Genomic DNA, 24,709 nt, shown 5'->3' on the forward strand with positions numbered 1-24,709 from the left:
AATGAAGTTTTGAGTTTATTGGGTTTGATGAATACAGCTTTTTATTGGATATATGAATAGTGCTATGAGGACGGTTGAGCTTTTTTCGAATAGAAGTTATTTCTAGTGTATTGCTGCGCGAAAGGATAGTTAATTCGTGATTATTTTGGTTAGATTGTTTGGACAAGATGATAACTTGATATTTTTGAATGTTGGTAATATACCATATAATTTTTGTGGATTTATTTCTAATTACGATCTTTAAATTTAACGCTGTTATAATTACTAGATAGGAAATTGACATTATATTTCAGGGCTGTTTTTATTAACGTGAAGATTTTGTGATGAAGTCTTTCAGTCTTGTCTAAACTTCTCAGGTGTCTTAAGAATTTTTGACCAGGTTCTTTTTAATGATTGTTTATTTCAACTTTTAATGTATTCGATAGTTTGTTTTAAACAGCTTCGAATAATTGTTATAATGTATTTGTTTTTAATTGAAATCGACGCACTAGCGTGATTTTTAAAAAAAAAACAGGGAGCGAAGCAATTAAGCGTTCTTCTGGTATGTAGATTTTTGTTTGGAATTTTTAATTGTTGGAAAATTATATCTATTTCGGCACTGTATCTTAGGAAAAGGACGTATAGTTTGTGTTTATCTTCGTTAAGGTGTTTCGATAAAATGCTTATAGAACCTTTTTCAAAGTTAGTATTGAACCAAAGAAATTGAGTGATTTTACTTTCTACTTTCAGTTGTAATTTTGAAGTACTAACATCGATTTTATAATGTTGACAGTAATTTTTTCATCAATGATAAGTTATTTCCGATTTTAATTAACGTTTTTTCTACTGTATAATTTGAGTTTTTTTAAATTTGATTAGGTTCCAGCTACTCTCAAATTTCAATCACACAATTAAGACTAAAAAGATAGAAATTGGTTTTATTTTGGCTAAAATTTGATTTATTTTACGTTAACAGTGACTATTTTTAACAAATTCTAGTTTATTTCCAGCGTTATTTATATTTAAATTACTTTTTGGGCTTATGTAGACTAATTTTTGGGCAAAGTTTGGAAGAGTTGGAGTTTTATTCATGCTAAATGGCTTAATTTGACAAAAAAAGAGTAAACTTAAGGTTAATTTTAGGTTTACCTAACTTAATTGTGCTTCTTTTGACCAAAATTGGGTGAACTTTACATTAATTCTTAGTTTACCTACCTTAAATGGTTTGAATCTTAGTTTCATACCAAACTAAAGTAGCTTAAATGGCTCTATTTTGCAAAATTCGGCAAATTCTGTTAAAATAGAAGTTGATCTAGCTTTATTGGAGTTATTCCGACCAAAATTGGGTAATTTTCTGTTAAAATGGATGTATCTAGTTTAATTGAAATAATTTTAACCTTAATTCGGAAAAATTTTGTTAACATGGAAAATAATCGAGTTCAATCGGACTTATTGACTTAAATTATGCAAAATTCTGGTACAATAGAAGTTAATCTAGCTTAATCGGACTTATTTTGACCGTAAATGGGCAAAATTCTATTGGAATGGAAGTTTATCTAGCTTAACAGGATTCCTGTTGACTGTAATTGGGCAAAATTCTGTTAAACTAGAAGTTTATCTAGCTTAATCAGACTTATTCTGACTGAAATTGGGGCCAAATCCCGTTAAAATGGAAGTTGTTCTAGTTTAACCAGACTTATTCTGACTGAAATTGGTCCAAATTCCGTTAAAATAAAAGTTGTTCTAGTTTAACCAGACTTATTCTGACTGAAATTGGTCCAAATTCCGTTAAAATGGAGGTTGTTCTAGTTTAATCGGACTTATTTTGACTGAAATTGAGCAAAATTCTGTTAAAATGAAATTTTATCTCGCTAAATCGGATTTTAATTATTTCTTGGTTCATTTGGATTAATGGCTGCGTTCATTTTGTTTGTTTCTTGGTTTGTTAGGGTTATAGGCTGGGTTTATTTTACCTGTTAGTTCTGTTAATGTTTAACCCTGTTAAATCTTTGAGCTGATCCTTTATTCCTTCGATTTGCTATCTATTATCAACATTACTTGAAGCTGTTCCAATAAACTCATTACTAACTGCGAAACTTAATTTTTGGTAGCTATGTGATCTTTTAATTGTTGCCAAGTTGCGGGTGGATTCTCAATCAGAAATTGATGTCCTTTTTGTTTCAAATCTGACGGACATAAACCTCGAACGGAGAAATCAATCTTCTTTGCTGTTCTTTAATCATCATTAAAAGTCGGTTTTGGCCATCAGCGATCTACTGCAGTGCATAATCTACAAAAACTGCTTAATAAGTCTAAAAACTGAAAGGTTAAAAAACTGAAAGAATTAAAAAAAAATCCGTTCGGTAATCGACAAGTTAGATATTTGGATTTGACTTCAAAAGTTTCAAGTTACGTTATTCAGTTGAAATCGGAATCACATGTTAAATTAAAAAAGCATTCTTGTCTCAAGATGTGAAGGAATTTAGAATCGAAAAGAGTCCACTCGGATCTTATGTAAACAATTAAAACTAGCCTTTCATAGTAGTGTAGCATTTCCAATACCACATGATGAAGCTTCATTATCATTTTTCTAGCTTAAATTACCGAATTTAGAATGTCCCTTGGTTTTCAGTTGGAGAATCTGCCGCTTGGTACAACATATCGAACAAATCGAATAACTGGCTCTATTCAATTTAAACGCGGCTCGACTAATCAGAAACGAAGACGGAAAACATGCTTGATTAAACCGACGGTTGAGTGCGCCGAGTCCTGCGCGAGACAACCAGCCGATCATAATCGAGTTATTTGTATATTGCATAATTCATTTAAATCCAAGGGACAGTTAGTGTGTGCGTTACACCGTTCTCCCGGAAGATGGTTAAAACTCAACAAATTTTTAAGGCAAACTAACAAAATGGATCAAAACTCAGAATGCTCATTCCCTGTCATCGCAATAACTTCAAAAGCGAATTCTCCAATTAGGTTGAATCCAAACCTCAAATAATGTGATGAAATTAGCGTGATTAATCCCGAAATTGAAGCTTTCACGAAAAGTACCCTAGAATTTTAAAATCCATACATCCACGTGACTGTAAAGTAGTTAAAAATCAACATCATTGCCTGAGCTATTTAATTTATCGCGTTAACCACCAGCAGATACCAAGTTACTTAAATCCTTTAAAATAAGAAAAACCTTGGAGGAGCTGCTGTGCAAAGTGGGGAAATACTGGGCACAAAATGCGAACGATCTGTCTCTAAGGGACGACTGTGTGCGGTTAGATGGGCGGCTAGTGATACCCCTTTGGTAGCAAGTGCCGGTGAAAGCAAGGTTACATTATTACCACCCTGGAAAGCGAAATACGTTCGAGGCAGTTCGGGATGCTTGGTACCCGTATATCTACTGCATCCTTGCGGCAAAAGCGATGGTATGTCAAGCAATACTCGACCAACGAATTGGAAATGTTGGCAAAAGTGTAGGTTTCAGAATATTTCAGAAACTATATCTCAGGAAGACGATTTACAGTAATATTTGATCATAAAGCTTTAATTTCACTTTTAAACAGAAATAAGAAAAAAAAACTCTTTTTTCGAGATTAACAAGATGGCTTAACAGATTGATACCTTTTGACTTTTCATAGAACATAAGCCAGGGGCGAAAGTTGGTTTTGGTGACCAATTTTCGCCCCTGGCTTAATAAAGCGAGAGTGAACGTCTTTCAAAGGACGAGTAAACCGCTCAAATGGTATAGATTACATATATCTAAAATAATCGTTGAATCGAAATATACCATGACGGTAAACGGGTCTAAGCTAGAAAAAAGTGCCCTGGCTGAAATCGCCACCTTTGGCGAAAAAGAAAAACCTGCGACTCGGACCGAAATGCTAAAGAGCATAAAATGCACCACGAAGATGAGCCCAAAGTCAAAACAGCCGAAAACAAAGAAGCCAACAAAAAGCATCGAACTAGGTAAACCAGCAGACGAAACTATTAGCGACGACATGCGACCTTCGCAGTCACTCCACTGCCTCCACCAGTGAGATAGCATCCGGTCAAGGGACGGGTTGCTAAACTAAAACGGGGCAAAGCTAAAAAGAGTTAGAAACGACCTGCCTAACAGAACAGAAAAGCATTAGTATCGAGAGAGTACCTCTCGAATTGCAACCAGGAAGGTTAGGAATCGGAGACGCAAAGCGAGAGTTCAGAAACCAACTGCTACGAGACGCCATAAGACAGTCGACAAGTTAGGGGGAGTCATGATCCACACGATCACAAAGAAATTCCAAGGGGCAAAGCGAAACAGAAAAATCGAAGGGCGGATGAAAACCAACACAAAACTCATATCCCAGTTAGAGAGATGGCGATTAGCCTAACATTCAAAACCATAATCGAAATGTTGCTACTCCAATTATGAAAAATTTAATTACTATGTATTTAAATTTTCCATAATTAGGGAAAAGAATTAGGTAGATCTGTAATTAGGTAGATCGGTCTCGGGTAGCCGGTTGATTGACAACATTTTATTTCATACTTTTCCGACAAAACTTTCCGTATTTAAAAGCAGAATTTAATGTCACAAAATACGCAAAAAGAAAACATTCTCACACGCTGTTCTTCTATGAACAGAAACTTCATGAGTTACGACCTTGGTTTTTCTCCCTTAAATTCTAGCGAGAGCATCCTCGCCCCCCAACAGAGCAAGAAGGGCGAGAGCTCAAGGTCAGCTCTCCTATCCAGGAAATGCTCCTGTCCGGGTCGACAGACCATGTTTCTGCTTCGTTTCGGTTCTGAGGTAGATCGGTTTCGGGTAGCCGGTTGATTGACAACATTTTATTTCATACTTTTCGGACAAAACTTCCGGTATTTAAAAGCAGAATTCAATGTCATAAAAAACGCAAAAAGAAAACAACAAAATCAAATTTAAAACAGCGCCTGCACAATTTGTGAACTTTGTTTCGGTCTTTCAGTTTTTCGTCTTTTCTCACACATGTTCTTCATTCACCAACAAAATCATTAGTTACGACTTTGGTTTTTTTCACTTAGTTCTAGCGAGAAAAAAATGAGAGGGACTACATATCGTAAAACCGCGGAGGACCTTACGAAATCTGACTCGTAAGAAAAAAAACAAATGAATGAAGTATTTGGAAATCATCGGCTGAAAACCCAGATAGAATTTACAAATCTTGTTAATCTCAATTGCCAAAAACTTGAAGCGTCCAAGCTACAAACAAAGCATGCAACCTTCGTTCAACTTTTTCTGATAATTGTTAGATGGAGAAGATACAAGAAAAGGTTATCAGAAGTTATCAAAAAAAGTTTAAAATCCTATGAAATTAAACCAATACCACCATGCTTGTAAAATAAAACGCTAATACGCAACGGAAGGGTAGCTCAACCACAGAAAAAAATACAAATAAAAATAAACACGCCCGTTAGTTAAAAAAATTCACGGAGCCTTCACATTTCTGTTATCAGAAACAACCACACTCCTAAAAACTGTGAAGCACCCGGAAATGAAATTTTTTTTAAATTATTTTAGACTGAAAAAGAAATCTTTTTACACATTTGAACACGCTATGCCATCACCATGAATGGATTTGAACTGAAAATGGTCAGCTTGAAATTTTGTCACTAAGTTGTGTTAAGCTAACTGCACACAGTATCAGAACAGAAAATCAAAAACAATCCAGCATTCGAAAAAAAAAAACTGATAGAGGAAAAACATCAAATAAAAAATTGCTTCAAAATGAAATTGAAGCCTGTTCAAAAACTTGCAAAAAAATCCAACATGCGTTCAATGAGATGAAACTTCATTGATCTATTCAATCTGGAAAAGAAGGCAGTTAAACGGCTTCTCTTCTGCTCACTTTAGAAGGGTATCAGATAAAAATTTTGCATCAAAACATATTTTACGTGCTTAAAGACAATGAAAATTGAAAAAAAAATTTGAAGTCGAAATTTGGCGGAGAATTAGCTTTTGGTGAGCTATAATAGATTACAAATAAGAATTTTGATTTTCTCGTCATCTGTTAAGTTTATCGAGGTTAGGTATTTTTTATTTTTTTTTCCATTCTGAATTTTTTTTATCAACTACTGGACTTATGAAGCTAAAACTGTGCATGGGAACGCTTCGTAGATTGTATAAAACAACCTCCACGAGTAAAATGTGTAAAAAAATTTTCGGCTCATTTCACGATTTTCAATTTTGGAGTGAATTCTAACACTCTCGAACACATCGTTCATTCAGATGAAACATCACTGACAGCAATTTTCTAGTTATGAAACCACACTGAATGAACATTTTCTGTATCTGCTACTTTTTTCAAAACTATCAGATAGTCTTTTGGCCGGAGAACCGTAAGTCAAGATAGATGAAGCAAAAAAAAAACGGAGCAGTTAAACGGCTTCTCTTCTACTCACTTTAGAAGGGTATCAGATAAAAATTTTGCATCAAAACACGTGCTTAAAAACGATGAAAATTAAAAAAAAAATTATGAAGTCGAATTTTGGCGGAGAATAAGCCTTTGGTGAGCTATAATAGATTACAAATAAGAATTTTGATTTTCTCGTCAATTGTTAAGTTTATCGAGGTTAGATATTTTTTATTTTTTTTTTATTCCATTTTGATTTTTTTTATCAACTACTGGACTTATGAAGCTAAAACTGTGCATGGGAGCTCTTCCTAGACTGTATAAAACAACCTCAAATGTGTAAAAAAAATTTCGGCTCATTTCACGATTTTCAATTTTGGAGTGAATTCTAACACTCTCGAACACATCGTTCATTGAGATGAAACTTCACTGACAGCAATTTTCTAGTTATGAAACCACACTAAATGAACATTTTCTGTGTCTTCTACTTTTTTTCAAAACTCTCAGATAGTCTTTTGGCCGGAGAACCGTTTGTGGCTAAGTCAAGATAGATGAAGCAAAAAAAAATTTCTCCAAATATAACGGTAATCGAGGTGTTAAAAAGGCAACGTACAGAAAACGAAGATCTTGAAAAAGGGATTATCATGTGAACAAAGATCTTTACGGGAAAAGTCTAGTACCCGATTGCAATGCGCTTGGGTATCGCAAGGGTAATTGAACAGTTTAGTGGAATTTTGCCGCAACCTATTAACTTCATCGAACTCGTGACTGCAAAGCCACTTAAACCGAAAAGCAAGCCATCACCTCTCTTTTCGATCGAGAAATGAGCTTTCGAGAAATGGAAAATTTTTGAATGGCTTTTTTTTGGTGTAATGGCTTTTTTGCATCAAGGTTGTTTCTCTCATCAACCATTGGAAACAAGTTGATGAAATTGTGTATGTACACTCTCCATAGTGTCTAAAAAATATCCTGAAAAAAAATTGTTCGATTAAAAAAAAATTTGCGTATTCTTTTCAGTTTCATATTTCTTAAGAACACTGATAGTTTCGAATATGTTGATCAAGGAAAACCGTTCGTGGCTCAATCAAGTGATGTGAAGTTTGAAACAAAAACTCAGACGTTTAAAAAAATCAATTTTTCAAATTAAAATTTTCGCTTCTCAAATTCAACCCCTGCTGAAGAAACTTTCATTGCTAAAAAGTGAAATTCTGTTAGGTATATGTCTTACAGTTGGTTTGAGATGCTATGGTTGATTTTGGGGTTCTTTTTAATTTGTTGGTGTTGACAATTTGAAAGATGTTTTTTTTTCAATTTTAGGTTTGGGGGTTCAAATATCATTGTTTTTCACTAAAATTTTCATCCGGTTCACCTCTTAAAAGAAGGCTCAACCGTAACATAATGTTTTAGTTTAGTTTCATATCGAAATTGTTGATTTTTGGATGATTTTGTGGCTAGGGGTTTTTTTGGGTTTCCCTCTTTTTTTTAAATTTTAGTCATCTTTCTTGTTGATAATGCTATTAACCCTAGTTTTTTGTGTTTTTTAAAAGGTGTAACAAATTTTTTATTGCTCTTTGGTGGTTTTTGGACTTACTAAGTGTTTTTAGACGAGTTTTAGCTAATTTCCGAAAAAAAGAGGTTTAGAAAACAGGCTTTTTTCTATACCCCAATTTTAGGGTGTGGCGTCAAATACTCACTTTCTTGTTTTTCACTATAATTTTCAGTCAATTCCTATCTTGAGAAAGGTTTAATTCGTAACATTATTTTTATTCCATTTAATTATAGATTTTTTGGTTATTTTGTTGTTTTTGGGGCCAGGACACTTTTTCGGCAGTTTTCCTTTTATTTTCTAACTTTTAGTCATTTTCCTTGTTGAAAACTCTGTTAAATCAAACTTTTCTGTGTTTACTCAATGAAGTAAGAACCTTTTTAGTAGTTATTGGTTTTTCGGGATTTTAGTAAGGGTTTTCAGACGAATTTCAGCTATTTTCCAAAAAAAAATAGACCCTTGTCTTTTTTTGGTGTCAACCCCAAGTTCCAAAAAGTGACAGGGAGAAAACACTTTTTGGCGTCACTTTTTGGCTACATAAATTTTCCTGCTCATGTCACTTTCTGCAGACCACGTAGCCACAAAGTGACCGGGCTAGGACCCTAAGCCGGTAAAAATTGGCCTGAAATCAATTGAGCCTAAAAAAGAACAATTTTTCATCTGAAAATTTTTTCACCAGTACATCCAGCAACGCACCAACTCTAAAAACGGTATTCGAGGTGTTAAAAAGGCAACGTACAGAAAACGAAGATCTTGAAAAAGGGATTATCATGTGAACAAAGATCTTTACGGGAAAAGTCTAGTACCCGATTGCAATGCGCTTGGGTATCGCAAGGGTAATTGAACAATTAAGTGGACTTTTGCCAAAACCTATTAACTTCATCGAACTCGTGACTGCAAAGCCACTTAAGCCGAAAAGCAAGCCATCACCTCTCTTTTCGATCGAGAAATGAGCTTTCGAGAAATGAAAAATTTTTGAAAAAAAAAATAGAAAACAGCAAAAGCTTCATACTTTGCAAGTAAAATCTTTTTACACGAATTTCGGAACAACGTTTCTGCGGGAAAAAACTTTACAACCGCTTAATTCAATCTAATCCTCAGTCTCATTACAATTTGATTTTTACAAGTGTTTTAGCTTTTCTTTTTCAAAAAAAAGGCGTACCGGCTTATGCAGCGAAGAAACCCACAGTCTGTTAGTTCGATTGAACAATTAATTTGAGAATTGGAAGGGTAGATTTCGAGAAAAGTCAACTTTTCCAAAAAAAATGTCAAAAATCTTTTCCGAAAACCAACAATTTTAATTTGAAAAAACTTAGGGGTTATCTGCTTACGCAGGGGAGCTTCTTGCATCCTATTTTTTAAGATGAAACTAAAATCTGAGGTTTGTGAGAGTAGTTTGTATGAAATTCAAAATTTTTTCGAAAAACGGTCAAAAAAATCAAAAACTTTTTCGAGGGGCACAAGTTTTCGTTTGAAAAACTTTGGCGGAGCCGCTTATACAAAAAAAAAATCCCACAACCCAAAATCAAAATCTCAGATTAGTTTTTAAGTTCTGGAGATAAGTTTTTAAGAAAAGTAAAAAAAAACGTCACAAAATCAAAAATTCCGTGAGCATTTACCCTTCAGTGTAAGAAATTTTATGTAGCTGAACATTCAGAGGAGTCTCCAAAAGTGTTTTTTTTTTCTTATGAACACAAAACTTCTGACTTGAGATGGTAGTTTTCGAGACCAGTCAAATCCTCGAAAAGCGCTGAAAAAGTATAAAAAAACCATGACTTTTCTGAGTGGCATAAATTTTACAGCCCAGAATTTGAGCACAGCCGCTTATGCAGGGGAGCTTACCACAACCCATTCTTCTTATTGAACCCAACATCTCAGATATGAGTGGGTAGTTATCAAGAAACTGAAAAATTCCAAGAAAATGGGCCAAAATTCCTCCCACGCAATTTACTGTAGAAAGTGGGATAACGTAGAAAAGGACAAAGCAATTATGAAAGCAGACTGGGGAGTGGGCGGTATTTTAATTGGAAACACTTCTTCGAAAGTCGATTGAGTAGTTTTTGAGAAACAATAAAACTTGAAAAAAAACTAAAAGAAACTGCATGAAACGCGTAACAGATAATATAAATTGCATTTGAAAAAACGGAAAATCAACCGACATATAATTGAAAAAGTTAAATACTACTCAAATGAACTAACAAGTAGTTTTATGTGATTCTTTCAAGAAATTGAGCATGTCAGCAGATATGAAGAAAAAGCAGAAATGTGTAAGAAAGTTGTTTAAGGGGAAAAAAGTCTAGTTCGATTACAAGTCACTTGCTCTCGCAAGTGAAATTAAATAACAATTAATTCAACTAACATAATCAAATCTGTCCTTGCTGAGCTGGTTCATGAGACGTAAGAAGGAGAACATGGAGAACCAAATAGACCATAGTATCAGCTGTCCAAACTGGGTGACATTGAGCACTCCAAAAATGAAGATGAATTTGTAGAAAACATAATTCCAAAATGAGTCACGCATGTTCTGAAACAGCACACATGATTCAAAACTTAATTATACTCGATTTAGTTGAAAAAAACTGGATTTGCGATTCGCATAGGAAAATGTTCAGCATGATGCCAAAGAGGCAATATTGATTTACGAAATACCCAAATGCAGAAAAAACTATGAAGTTGGAAAAGAAGTTGCCAAATGATGAAGTTGGAAAAGAGTCAATGAACGCACGTAAACCAAAAATAACGCTGACTGTTTTTTGGAAAAACCTCAACTTTCGAATTTCAATGAAAAAAAGATGCACTTAAAGATCTGAAATTGTAGAACAATTTATGAGCAGCACCTTTTTGATAAAATTAACTTAATTTGAGAAAATTGGATCAATGTATTTTCATTTCGCTGGGAAATCTGAAAAATAAATTCCACTTTCGAAACTAGAAGTCGATCACATTTTTTGTGATCTTTACAATTTCGCAGTTCGATGGTGGAGATTACTTTCCTTTTATCAAATGAAATTAACTGAACTTGAAAAGAAATCATAAGTCAAGCAGCGAAAAAGTAAATTTGAGCCTGAACAAATTTTGACTTTCCCTGAAAAAAAATCATCGCGACCTATATAAGAGTCTTAAGTACGTTCATCGACTCATGACAAGTTTCTAACCGGCAAATATTTTATTACCAAGCAGCAACTACCTCATAACTAATAAACAAACCTGTCTCTCAGACACTCGAAGCTCTCCAAAAATCATTCTCTGAACAGATCGGGCGACCAAAAGCAAGGAGCAATATCCCAGATTGATCAAGCTCTAAAAACATATTCAATCTTGGGTCAACACGGAACAGCATCACACGAAAAAATTACAAGTCACTTTAAAATACTAAAATAACTAATCATTTACCCACACAACCAGCGAGTTCTGGAGGAGAAACGCACAATAAAAAGGGACCTGCTTCCATTCTTTTGGGAAACCACCGGGATATTTCTTACTCAGTTCAGCTAGCAAAACTTCAGGACTCTGATCCTGCAGATGTCCCATGTCAAAGTAATCGAAAATATAACTGTAACGGGATTGTTCGTGATTGTCATCTGTTTGTAGCGAATCCTCTGTATATCCCTCGAACATCGAGTTTAACCATGATTTGACAGCACTGTCGACAAGTTTATGTGAGTTCAGTAGAGCTTGTGAGTGCTGTGAAATACTGCTTGAGAAACTAGTCAAGAGGGAGCAGTTGAACACCGCTCCTAGAAAAAGTCCGAGAGAGAGAACAGAGTAGGTGCGGAAGGATGGCAAGGGCAGGTGAGAATGTGCCGCCCACGACACCCAATTGGGCATTTCAAAATCAATCTGAACATAGCCATTTTGATTTCAAACGATCAGCATTTTATTCAAAAAAAATTTGAAGAATTCTTAACTTACTTTGATGGCTTTTGTTTGGTTTCCACTTCGTTTCAATTCAGAACATTGTCTGAAAAATTATCATAAAGCACGAACTGACAGTATCTGTTTTTCCAAGTTATACATGAACATGAGTAATTCAGGTGGCAGCCAACAGTGCTGCAAGTGATTGTTGCCAGTTTCAAGCCAATTATAGAACTGACTGACAAATCAGTTGGACCCGATACTTCAAAACTACGGTCTTGTTGCCTTCCACTTGGAGTACTCGTGTATAAAAAACCTGGAAGTTTTTGGAAAAATAGATAGTGTTCCGAATGGGGCTCCAAGCAATCTCACCTAACAGCCTGTATAATAAAATACAAAAGAATGATTAACTGAAACTACTTCCATTAAGCGTAAAGCAACTCAACACATGTCCCAAAAAATGAGGGGCTAACTGTGTCACTGTTTTCGTGGTAAGAAAATAATAACTACTTTTTTCAAAAAGGCAATTAAAATGGGCCCTTCAGTCATGCGATGTTACGTGCACAAGTTGATAGGGCCGTACCAACGCTATATAAATACATCGGCAAAATTTTATGAATAAATCAAGTCGATATTAATGCATCAAGAGAATTATCAATTAAAATCTACCCTCCTCGATTATAGCACAGATAGAACTGTCTATGCTGGATGTATTGTAAAGATTTTTGCACCCTGTGACATTCGACCAGAATGGCCAAAATGCAATCTCTGCAGACTTCGAAATTTTAGCAGTGAACCTTCCGAGTTAATGATTTTGAAGGATTAACGACGTTATTGGAACGTTTAGCCAAACGGTGAGGGCTAGAATATTCTAGTATTTTAAATTTTCAAAAATTCGAATGATGACGTCACATTTCTGAGAAATGCTGAAACGGCCATTTTAACAAAAGGAGAGAGAAAAAACACAACAACTTTATCTGCGATTGCGAACAGGACGAAAATCGAGATTAAAAAACGACAACGAACTACAAAATAGCAGAGAACGTTCCGAGTTGCAACTATTGTGCTGCTACAATAGTTGCAAGGCCGTTGCGAACAACGGTGAAGGGTAAGAAGCCAGCCTTCCGGATTAGGAAGAAATCAAAAGTAAGGAGCTTGATTCAGCGGATTCAAGAATCCGGAAGGGTCTCGGGACGGAAACTTTTATTAACTCATATGAACTTTTAGCATCCTGTCATGTCCTGACTTGAATTTAATTGATATTTGGATTAGTTTTGACAAGGATGAGGTGCTAAGAGTTGGGGGGAAAGGGTTGATCCATCTTCGATGGAGATGATGATTTTTATCTACTGAACAAAAACAATAGTAATATAATAAGTACTAGCCCTGTTTTTAGGAGTGACCTCGTGGTCTGGGGATACTGAGACCCAGCCATGAGCTCACTATTTTTGCATGTAATTCAGTTAATTTGAGCGTTCTGGTCGAAGCCGGAGAACAGTAACGTTTTTGTCGACCCGATGTTAGAAAAGACCACCGAAAAGTACTGGCTTGGTAGAGACGGTGAAAAACATGCGAAGCTCTGTTTAGACGCTAGCCAGTCGTCTTAAGACTTAGTTTTGTTATCCGTCGATATGTATCTTCCGGGCGAATGTTACATGTATGTTTTTATGGCGCTCCTGGGTGTTATTTTTTCATAACATCATGACCGGCGGAACCGTTAACGAGCACTCCGCGCCGAGCGGATGCTCACATTAACGCTCTTAATAGGCCTAAACTGCCGGGGCGGAAGGGTAGTTCGGAACGCGGAAGCCTTCCGGATTACCGTGAATAGTTTTTTAACCTAGTTAAGACCGAAAATTCACGAACCAGGAAGGGTGGGGGGAATCATGAACCCCTCATCCCCTGAGTGGTTTGTGACCAAAAACACTTAAAGATATAAGCAAAACCAAACAAAAAGTAGTATAGTACCCAAGAAAAACAAAAAAAATAAAAAATAACCGAAAAAAAAAAAACCAAAAACAGTAAAAAAGTAAAAAATCAGTAGAGATCATCCCCCCAGACAAGATGTGATTCAACCCCCCCGTTTGTTGTTGATAGATATTTTGTTATTACAGGCATTTATATCTGTATGAAAAACAACGAAAACAGACCGGTTTTTAGGGTCAAAATAGCGATATTTTGATCCCCCCACAAGTCGCGATTTTTGAGATATCGATATTTTTTGAAACGGAAAAAAGCGCTAAGTTAGTGTGTTACATCGTAACTGCACTACTGTAATAAGTAGAACCGGTTAACTTTAGTTCGGAAGTGGTTGGAACTAGTTTGGTACAAAAAACCAAATATTCCCATTTTTTGATAGTAAGAAACACTATAAAATCAGAAAATTTTTTGAAATCTTTGAGTCAGGACAGTAAAAATAGTTGTTCGGACAACGTCCACTAGTGAATCTACGAGTTTTAAAACCGGCTACCCGAAAGCCTTCCGGGTTGCAGAGAAATCGAACATAACGTGTTTGATTTGGTGGATTCATCAATCCGGAGGGGTCCAGGTAGCATAGTTTTTCGCAAATTTTTTCTACAAAAGCGTTTTAGATCGGGTCTTTTGCATTGAACTAGAAGAGTATAGGCCTTCTGAGCTCAGATCAATAATTTTTAGGTCGAAAGGACCAGATTTGCGGAAAAAGTTAGGCGGAACCTATAAGAGAGAAAATTTTTGAGTTTGGAAAAAAGACGTTTTGGTTAATAACTTTGGAACTACAGAGCATATCGAGTCAATCTTGGTACCATTAGATCAGAAATTAGCTGAACTTACTAGTAGGAAAGAGAATTACTCGAAAAAGCGAGCGAGAAAATTTTTTGAGATTGTTTTTAGCAAATTACACAAATCCGGAGGGGTACACCCTTCACGTTTTATAAATTTTTCTGCAAAAAAAACCCTTATACCCCTACCAAAAGTTGATAGCGATTAAACTAAGTAACTTAGGACAGTTCTAGACAAAAAGGGAGGGCTGAAGGCACAAGACAACCATAATAGAGTCGAAATTACGCAAGTGATAAGACCCTTCACCGTTAGTGTGAATTGTCAAATAAGTGCCCTAACTTCAATCCGGAGGGGTCTAGGAAAGGACCCTATACCCTTCCCAGTTAATTCAAACAGCATAAAAGCAACGCAGAACGTATCCGGAGGGGTATAAGCTGAAATTAAGAAAACTACGAAAAGCTACTTTGACAGAGCTAAGGGCTCCCAATCCGGAGGGGTCGAAATTTTTCAAAGTCAGAGGGGTCCGAATCCGGAGGGGTCTACTTTCCACAAAACCGGAGGGGTCCGAATCCGGAGGGGTCTTATAGTTGCTAATTCGGAGGGGTCCAAATCCGGAGGGGTCTACTATTAACTAACTCGGAGGGGTCCAAATCCGGAGGGGTCCATATTCTGACAGTCCGGAAGGGTCCTATTTGTGCCAATCCGGAGGGGTATCATTTTTTTAAGGACTTAGGTAAACGAAAGAAAGACTAAAAAGCGAGAGGTATTAGGTTATTAATACACAGGCTAGGTATCAGTGACTGCACTGGTAACTTGCCTTTCAAAAAGAACCAGACTAATACAAAACAGGTCCGAACTCGGATATTCGCGACACTAAGTCTAAATTAAAAAGAGCGTGAGTCATTGGTGTGGATTGGAACATAATACGTTTTTGGGAAAAGTGACTGCCCTGAGGATTTTAGTAGGTCTAGCTCGGGCAGTCCGAAGTCAGATAGGTAACACAGTACTCGGTGGGTGCAATAGACGCCCACTTGAGAAAATAACTGCCTTCAAAGTCTTTTCTGTTTGGTGCAGCACCAAGCAGGGAAAGCTTTTTCTTTAAAAGACAGGTTCGACTATTGTACTGCGACCGACTAAGAGTACAAGACACATACGTTTTTTTATATATACATTCATATTGTGTCAATATATATTTTTTGTTTTTGATTTTAAATCAACCTAAACTGTGTTTGATTGGGTAGTGAGTACACTATCTTTTAAATTGACTGATAACATCATATTGTGCTAGTTTCCAGATCTTTGGACCGATAATCGGCTAGTGTGAATAAATTTTATACAAACTGTACTCTGACAACATACAGGGATTCGTGGTCACTATTTAATAGAATCTGGTGAAATTTATTGTGTTGTGTCATTATTATTGTTAATAAAACTATAAGGTCTCTAGCAATTGAGTCAAGAGTAGGCATAGGAAAGTGACAAATAAAAAATGAGTTTAGACAAGTCAAGGATACCAAAACGAGGTAATAGCTCTAGGAAATTCATACCTGAAAAGCAAAGAAAAACGATGACCGATCCTTTTGTAGATTGGATCAAGCGATCCCGGTCTGACAAAAGGGGGACGGTTTCAGGCAGAATGGTTGAAACGAGAAGTCAAAAGACCTCAGAAGAGCGAAGAGAACTGTTAGAAGTGGAGGTCAATACGGACCATACCATGAATGACAACCAGGAAGTAAATGGACTGGAAGGGAGAGGCAGACGGCTGGCGAGTGAATCTACTCCGGTAGAACAAGGCCACGATTTTGCCACTTCCACCGGGACATTGGATCGGGAAGAGATGTCGGAACTGTCCGACATCTCAACTGAAGTAGCGACAACTAGAAGATCTCCGACAGACAACACTATGATGGCAAGCGGAACTGGGAAGCAAATAACGTCGTCATCGTTTTCAGAAAGAATGAAGAACACCTTAGGAAACTTCTTTCCATTCAGCATGGGAGGAGGAGCAGGAAACGATGGTGAGTCCCAGGAGGATGAGGAAGATGAAGAAGAGCAAGGGGACTTTGGATCTCAAGTCAGCCTCAATAGCTCGATCCAGGAGAGTGAGGCACACGTCGGAAGAGAGACTGGAACCATGGACAAATTTGGTGTAGTGACAACGATAAGCAAGGAGGCAAACACACCAGGCCAGTCAAAAGACTTCGCGATTAGAGCAAGTTTGGAGCCACAACCTGGTGAGAATAAAACCAGAGGGCTCGGCAACGCGTTAATTGATCCTGAAACAAATAAAGAAGGGATGTTGAAACAGAGGGTCAAGGCCCGGATCTCGACAAGCACGAAGTTACCTGGGACCGACAGGGTTACATCACCACTAGTGACGCCACTCGTGGATAACGGGGCAGCACTAGAGGAAGCCTTAAACAACATAGTGGACAGTTTAGGAGAACAAAACGAGCAAATGTCAATAAGGATGAGTGAACTAGAAAGAGCAGTTCACATTGAAAGAGAAAGTCTGCGGGAAGAAATAAACCGCAACAGACAAGAAGTTGGCAGAAGCGAAAAACGCTTGAAAGAAAGAACGGACGAACATATGACGAGGAACTTGTCGCGAATGACAAGAGAGGCGGAACAGAGGGAGTTACGCTTGAGAGCCGACATGGAGAAGTTAAGAATTCAACAAGAGCAGTCTCTTGGGTCTCTTGACACAAAGATAGACGCGATGATGGAGAGGCGAACTCAGGCTATCATGGATAGGTTGGACGGGCTACTAAGCAGCAAGAGTGGACCAAAAGAAGGAGAGCCGAACTCGGGAGGTCCAAGCAGGGAACCGAGGGTGAACTTCAATGAACATCAAAGGAAGAAGACGTATGGATCCACTAGAGGCAGGGGCAGTTCATCAGGCTATGCCACAAGGGGTAATACAGCATGGGGCCCGAACAGTAGAGCAAGTTCAACGGGGAACAGACAAACCTCGAACGAACGACCAACGCAAAGCACACATGCGACTGGGAGAAGCGATTCTGGCAACATGGGGCATACAAGCCCGAGGAGGAGTCATATGGGCCAAGCGGGAAACGCTCATGGTGATTCGGATTGCAGGGATGCACCGCACACAGAACCTTCGACAAGGTGTGAGGACACTCAAGCGGGACACTCAAGGGATGCTACGGCAATGGCCACAGCATTTGAACCCCTGAACAGGTCTTTAGAGACATTCCTGACGAGGTTATCAAGAACCAATGAACGCAGTGAGAAGTCCAGAAGAGTCTTTAAGAAGCCAAGATGCTACAAAGACGAATCTGATGGCTGTATTGATACCTGGATAGAGGTAATGAAGCTGCATTTCGAGGAAGAGGACTTGTCTGAGAGACAGGAATGCAGCGCGCTCACCAGCAACTTAGAAGGGACAGCCCTGAACTGTGTCATGGCCAAGAAACAGTATCAACGTGACACTGCAGAGAAAATCTTCGAAATCTTGTTAAACCGTTTCGGATCAGGGGTGCAGGGGCACCAGGCGATGATGCGCTTCGAGAAACGGAGGCAACGAGAGGATGAAACCATAGACAAGTTTCTCGATGATTTGGAAATGCTGAGAAGACGCAGCCAACCGGATGAGTCAAACCGAAGGATGAACCTGACCGTAGCCTCAAAATTCATCGATGGTGTGAAAAATGATGAACTTCGTACGATGCTAGCAACGCATTACACACCACTATCAACTAATGCGCCAACACCGGAGGAGTTGAGGCTCAAATCAAAAGAGTATCTTTTGTTGAAACCTCCTTCGAGATCTGGATATTACAAGAACAATTATGGCAATTTTAACAACGGACCAGCAAACCAAGGGAACAATTGGTATAAACCGAGGGATGATATGGACAAGAGACGTTCTTGTGCTAATTGCAGTTCAACAGACCATCATGTGTCAGCATGCCCAGCTTACATACAAGGCATGAAAGCAATAGGCTTTAGCCTCGAGGACGAAGATGCGTCAGAGTTGGATCATGAGGATTTCATGAGAGGAGTAATTGCGAAATTCGGCCCGAGGTGTTTCTTTTGTAACTTGGAAGGTCATTTTAAATCAGATTGTCCGCAATTCTGGGATGCAGTGGCAGACATCAAGCATCCAAGACATGAAGAAGCTTTGTCAGGAGTGAAAGCCAGCAAGGCTCGACTTTTGAGTGAAGCGGAGGCACGCAGAAAGGATAAACCTCAAGAGCTGGTAGCAAAGAAGATGCAAGCGGTAACAGAGGAAGCACGTGAACCGGAACCAGCAACTGCGGCCGATGACTTCAAAATCGATTATAGGGCAGCCGCGAGGGATGCTATAAATAGGGTACAGCAGGAACTAGTGACGAAAGAGATTGAGCAAAAGGTGAAACTCGAGCTGGAGAATGAAAAATTACAGGAGCAACTGAACGCCTTTGAAGCAACGGAAGTTGAAGAGGCAAAAGCACCAAGCAGCTTGAGCATGAAACTTAATGTTATCTCTGGTCAGAGGTTCGGTATGGCACCGCAAGGAAGTAAAATACAGTCGATAATCTCGGTGGCAGGTCATCAGGTAATCAGAAATCTGAGTGAACCGTCTGAGTTCACTTTGATGCATTTGGACACATATGCAGACTATCTGAGGCAGATGGAGCCACGCACCGAGTCGAGGGCTGTGAGGGCACTACTGACCACGGGTGGCCCTCGCACGAAGAAACTTCATGGACGCTAACTAGAAGTCTATGGGCCGTATCAAGTGATGCTGAACGTGGATGGGATCAGTATCTACACCAGGACTTATGTAACAAAAGATGATGACCAAATGGGGCAGATCTATTTGGGTGAAGAGGAACTCAAAGTCCGCAGGATAGGCCATGACGCCATGATGGAACAAGACGCGGTACACATTGGATATGAAGCAGATGTGACAGCACACCTGCTCGACACAAACGGAACAAAAATCGGAGTCACAGGGCTTCTGGACACAGGAGCGGTGGTGAGTGTGATGCCGATAAAAACTTGGGAAAGAATGGGCTTCACACGGGAAGATCTGATTCCTACGAACCTCCGACTGGCCGCCGCAAACCGAGGAGCCATCTACGTAGCCGGAAGAACACCGATAACGGTCCTTCACATGGGAGGATGAGACCTTTGGATGAGCTTCCTGGTGGTAGAGAATCTGGACGACGCCGACCAATTCATCTTGGGCAGAGATTTTGTCAGGAATTTTGACGTGATGATTGACTTGAACAACGGTCTAATACGGATTAGAAACCCGGACCGAAAGTATGTTAAGAGACCAATTAATAGGATAATAACAGATGAAAATAAGGTACCAGTTTTTTTGGATAGAAAAGTAAAGTTACAACCAGGACAAGCTGTAGTAGCAATTTTTAGAATGAGAAATTTAAATTCGTTAAGTGATAGCAAACAGGTTTGCTTAGTACGGAATCCAAATAGTCAGAGTTCGGTGATTTTAGGCCGGAGCTTCTCGGTAACGCGAAACGGACTGTGTGTCAGTGTGTTGTTGAACACACTGGACACCACGGTTTCAATCCAGCGTGGAAAGAAGCTTGGCTACGCTTTGTCGATGAGGACCGACTATGAGGAGACACAAAACTTGAAGAAACATAAGGTGAAAGACTGTCCTTATCATGCCAATAAAGATAAAATTTTAAAGAGGATTAATGAATTAAAATCTATTCATAAATTGTTTTCAATGAAATCCGAAACGGACGACGACTTATCAAGCTGCTCGAATTTTCCGGAACGCCCCTCTTCATACGAACTAGAATCTGACAAACCGGTTTTGCCAGAGATAGAACATTTGAAAGGAAAAATAAGTGAGGGAGATTTCGAAAAATTGCGGGACCTCCTAGATCGGAACGCCGAAGTATTTTCAAAACATAAGGCGGACATCGGTTGCTGTAATTTCGTCGAACACGAAATCGAACTAGAAGAGGGCGCCGTTCCCCATAGGGAAGGCGCAAGGCGAATGACGCCACATAAATCGGAAGCGTGCCGAGCGGAAATAGAAATGTTGCTTGAATACGACATGATAGAACCCTCGAAATCGCCGTGGGCTTGCGGAGTAGTCATGGCGAAAAAGAAAGGGGGGCAGCTTAGATTTTGTTGCGACTTTCGTTACTTGAACGCGGTAACGATTCAAGATGCGTACCCGATACCGCGAATAGACGAGAGCCTATCTAAACTTGGTGATGCAAAGTTCTTCACCACATTGGACTTGGGTTCTGCCTTCTGGCAGGTTCCTCTGCGAAAGAAGGACAGAGAGAAAACCGGATTCGCGTGCGAATTGGGGTTGTACCAGTGGAAGAGGATGCCCTTCGGCTTGTGCAATGCAACAGCAACTTTTCAAAGGCTGATGGCTCAGGCTTTGACAGGAGTGACCAAAAAGTACGGGAATCTCTTGATGTGCTACGTGGATGACGTAGTCATAGCGACACCAACCCTGGAGGATCACATTGATCGACTCGATGAGGTCTTCGGATGTATGAAAAGAGCAGGCTTGAAATGCAAAACATCGAAATGTGAAATCCTTAGGGATTCGATCAAGTACCTGGGAAGAATGGTGGACAGGCATGGTGTGAGGCCAGATCCGGAAGCAGTAGAAGCAGTGATGACATGGAAAGCTCCTAGAACGGAGACACAGTTCATGAGCTTCCTAGGGTTTGCCAATTACTACCGAGAATTCATAAAAGGATACGCGGACAAGGTGTACCCGATGCAGAAGCTGATGCGCAGCAAAGGGAAAAAGTTCGAATGGAACGATGAGGCACAGGTTGCCTTCGAGAACATAAAGCGGGAACTGTGCGAAGCGCCAGTGCTGGTTATGCCTACAGAAAAGGGCATGTATGTTCTCGACACAGACGCATCGGTGGTGGCCATCTCAGGAATATTGCATCAAGAGCAAGAATGGAACGGAAGAACAGTTCTCCGTCCCATTGCATACGGCAGCAAAGTCTTGAGTGACACAGAGATGAAATATGGCGCACCAAAAGCAGAAATGTTTGCAGTAGTCACCTTCGTGGAGAAGTACCGTGCGTACTTGGGGAGCGCTCCCTTCAAGTTACGCGTGGACAACAGAGCGTTATCCTGGTTGAAGACCTACTCGATGGATCAGAGTTATATTGGTAGATGGATAGTAGGACTGGATGGCTACCATATGATAATCGAACATAGGATGCGTGATAAACACCAGAATGCTGACAGCCTCAGTAAGAAAACTGAGTTCTATGAAAGAGTGGAGCAGAAGCAGGCCAATCAGGCGGAAGTAAAGGAGGGATTCTCGTTTCTGGACAAAGAAACTTATGAAGCGCTTCCCTTAACGAGATGGTTGGATAAGTCTGGACATCCAATTCCAGGGCATCCTGAGTTACCTGTAGAGAAAGCAGCCGAGATAAAGATCCTGTCAAGGGAGGACCCGGTCCCATTGGATCTGTTGCTGCGCTCGAACCTGGTCCAGCAAGAACTCTCTCGCATGAATATAAACAGCCTCTCATTTTTGGATAAAACGGTGCAAGTCACACCCCAAGTGATGCGGATGCTGGGTGGATTGTTAGAAAGAGAAGTGACCAGAGATAACCCCGAGTGGACAGCAGCAGTGACATCGCTAACAGTCAGTGAGAAGGTCAAGATCATGCCGTCCAGACGACAACACGAAGAGAACGAGAGGGATTGTAGGACAATAGTTCAGCAACTAATATCCTCAATACCCCAAGAGATTTTAACCAGTACTTCTTACGGACAGAAAGGACAGGAGAGCGGCAAGCAAAAGAAAACTGTCACCTTTGTAGACCGGGATAAAGAGGGTGAAGTTGTAAAACAAAATCTGTTGCAAGACTATTTGTCCGGGGAGAAGGATAAGGTGAAAAACCAGCGATCACAAGATCAACACCCGGGACAAGTGAATTTGTCCGGGGAGTCCGAGATAGACGAGAAAATTCCTGATGAGAAACAGGACCTAGAGAACAAGGTTTTGTCCGGGGAGTTCAGATGGATGCGAAGGAAATACAGACATGATCTGGAGGAGCGTGCAGTCTCCAGCACAACACCTTCGACGGATGATGATTCCCGAAACTCAGGAATGGATACCTATTCCGACAGGAATTCGACCTCGGGATCGGAACTGTCAGAACTAGCGATACACACGCTACTAGTGGAAAGGACCTGGACAGAGAAGTGTACCAGGATCCTGACAGTGATCGCTACCTAATACCAAGCGAAAGAGTCTTTGACAACGCAGCGGATGACTTAGAAACAATAGCAGTATCAAAGCGGTCGATGAGCTTATTGCCACAGAAAGAAGCAGTCAGGACTGATCTTCAACCGTTTCAGCAAGAAACACAACCGTTGGCGAAGATTTGGTGCGTTAAGATGGAAGAAGACACACATCAGCCCAACGAGCTGAATAGTCAGATGAGGGTCAGGAAGACGTACTTGAAGGCGAGATACAGACTCTCGGACCTTCTAAGGGCGCAGAGAAATGATCGCATGACAAGCAACCTAAAAAGGTAGATAGAAAACGGTGCACCTGACAAAGGTGACCTGGAAGAAGACAGCTATAGGATCCTGAGACAATACTTCATGCAGAAGGAGGGGAGATTGTATCTGAACAAGGACGGGATCGTGGCTTGCAGGAGAAGAGAAGAAGACAAGGTCTTATACAAATATAACGCGATAGTGTTGACGCAACTCTATCAGACAGAACTATTATTCAGGTCGCATGATCAGATGGGCCATCAAGGGATCGACAAAGTGTATCAGAGGATCCTGAAGCGCTTTGAGTGGCCTGGGATGAAAAAGGCATGCGAGAAATGGGTGACAGCATGTCTGTCATGCCAACAGGTCAAGGATCCTAGGAAGTTGCGATTTCCTTTACAATCAATTGAGTCGTCTGAATTCAACGAGGTGGTGCAGATAGATCACCAGAAGATATGCATGACAGACAGCGGTTACAACCAAGTCTTGGTCATGATAGATCACTTCACGAAGCATGCAGAGTCCGTGCCCTGCATAACTGCCTCGGCGGAAGAGACATGCGACCACCTGATCAATACGTGGATAGCAAGACATGGTTGTCCAATGACGTTTCAATCGGACAATGGAACGGCTTTCGTAGGCGAGCTTACGAAAGAGCTTATGAGACGGTCACAAGTCGCTCAGGCTCACTCCACGACATACCACCCTCAGACGAATGGCTTAGTGGAAAGACAGAATAGGACGTTAGTGTCGATGCTGAGGGTATATTGTTCCAGGTACATGACCGATTGGGACAGATACCTTCCACAGGTGATGGGAGCTTATAATAGCACGCAACACTCCACCACTGGGGTCAGTCCACACATGATGCTGACGGGACACGAGAAGTCTTTACCCTTGACATTCTTCTACCCAGAGTATGAGGGGAAGAAAACATCTCCACAGGTTTACGTGAGGGATGTGATCAGACGTCAACAGGAGTTGAACGATCTGTGTAGACGAAATACTCAGCAAGCACAGGCAAGGCAGAGGAAAAGATTCGACAAGAAAGCAGCTGGTGCAAAAGCTTACTCGGTGGGAGACTATGTATGGGTATTTCAGAACGTTATACCACCGAAAGGGACAAAGAAACTTATAAAGAAATGGAGGGGACCCTTCATGATAACGGAGGTGCACCAGGAGGGACGCTTTTATAGACTGAGTACTGGCCGAGCCGCCCACTACGAAAACATCAAGCCACACAATCCATCGACAGAAGACTGGTGTATACCTGCAGACATGGAAGAAGGGGATTATCTAATGATGGATCCTGCTTGTGAGGTGAATGAAAAAGGCACCAGGGAGAAGAACGATGGAAACGAAATCGTAGAGGAAGGTACGGATACACCGCTGGACCTGGATCCAAACGAAAAGATCGAAGCGGACGATGAAACCTTACCCTACGCAGAAGAGGATTGGCAGGATCCCGAACAGACAGAGGTTCCCAAGAACTTGGAACCAGATCTTCCGTTCACGATTCAGACTCGTCAGAAGGACGGGACGAGACAAAGAAAGAAATACAATCCTTACGGTGACGACTTTGTAGTGGATAGGATAGATCTAAAGAAAATAGTGGAGGAAGTAGTGGGTTTAGAGGAAATAACCGTGTCACAAGACATTGACATAGTCGATGATCACAACGATGAGTGGGTTGACGACTGGTCGAAACCCGAAG

The 24,709-nt window shown here is 39.9% G+C and overlaps 1 protein-coding gene across 2 annotated transcripts in view; it reads right to left on the reverse strand.

Moving 5' to 3' along the window:
- Positions 1 to 24,709, reverse strand: part of LOC134841190 (E3 ubiquitin-protein ligase AMFR-like) — a 148,302-nt gene that overhangs the window by 13,319 nt on the left and 110,274 nt on the right. Inside the window, exons 2-5 of one of the 2 annotated variants that reach the window (XM_063857017.1) lie at positions 11,806 to 11,854; positions 11,287 to 11,733; positions 11,101 to 11,193; positions 10,253 to 10,417 (exon numbers count right to left, since the gene is read on the reverse strand). In XM_063857017.1, the coding sequence (XP_063713087.1) occupies positions 10,253 to 10,417; positions 11,101 to 11,193; positions 11,287 to 11,721 (693 nt within the window). In that variant the 5' untranslated portion in view covers positions 11,722 to 11,733; positions 11,806 to 11,854. Of the gene's footprint in view, positions 1 to 10,252; positions 10,418 to 11,100; positions 11,194 to 11,286; positions 11,734 to 11,805; positions 11,855 to 24,709 lie in introns of those variants that run through there. The other variant, XM_063857018.1, reaches the window with a different exon arrangement.

Source organism: Symsagittifera roscoffensis, chromosome 3 (assembly GCF_963678635.1).
Source record: "Symsagittifera roscoffensis chromosome 3, txSymRosc1.1, whole genome shotgun sequence".
Lineage (NCBI taxonomy): Eukaryota > Metazoa > Xenacoelomorpha > Acoela > Convolutidae > Symsagittifera > Symsagittifera roscoffensis.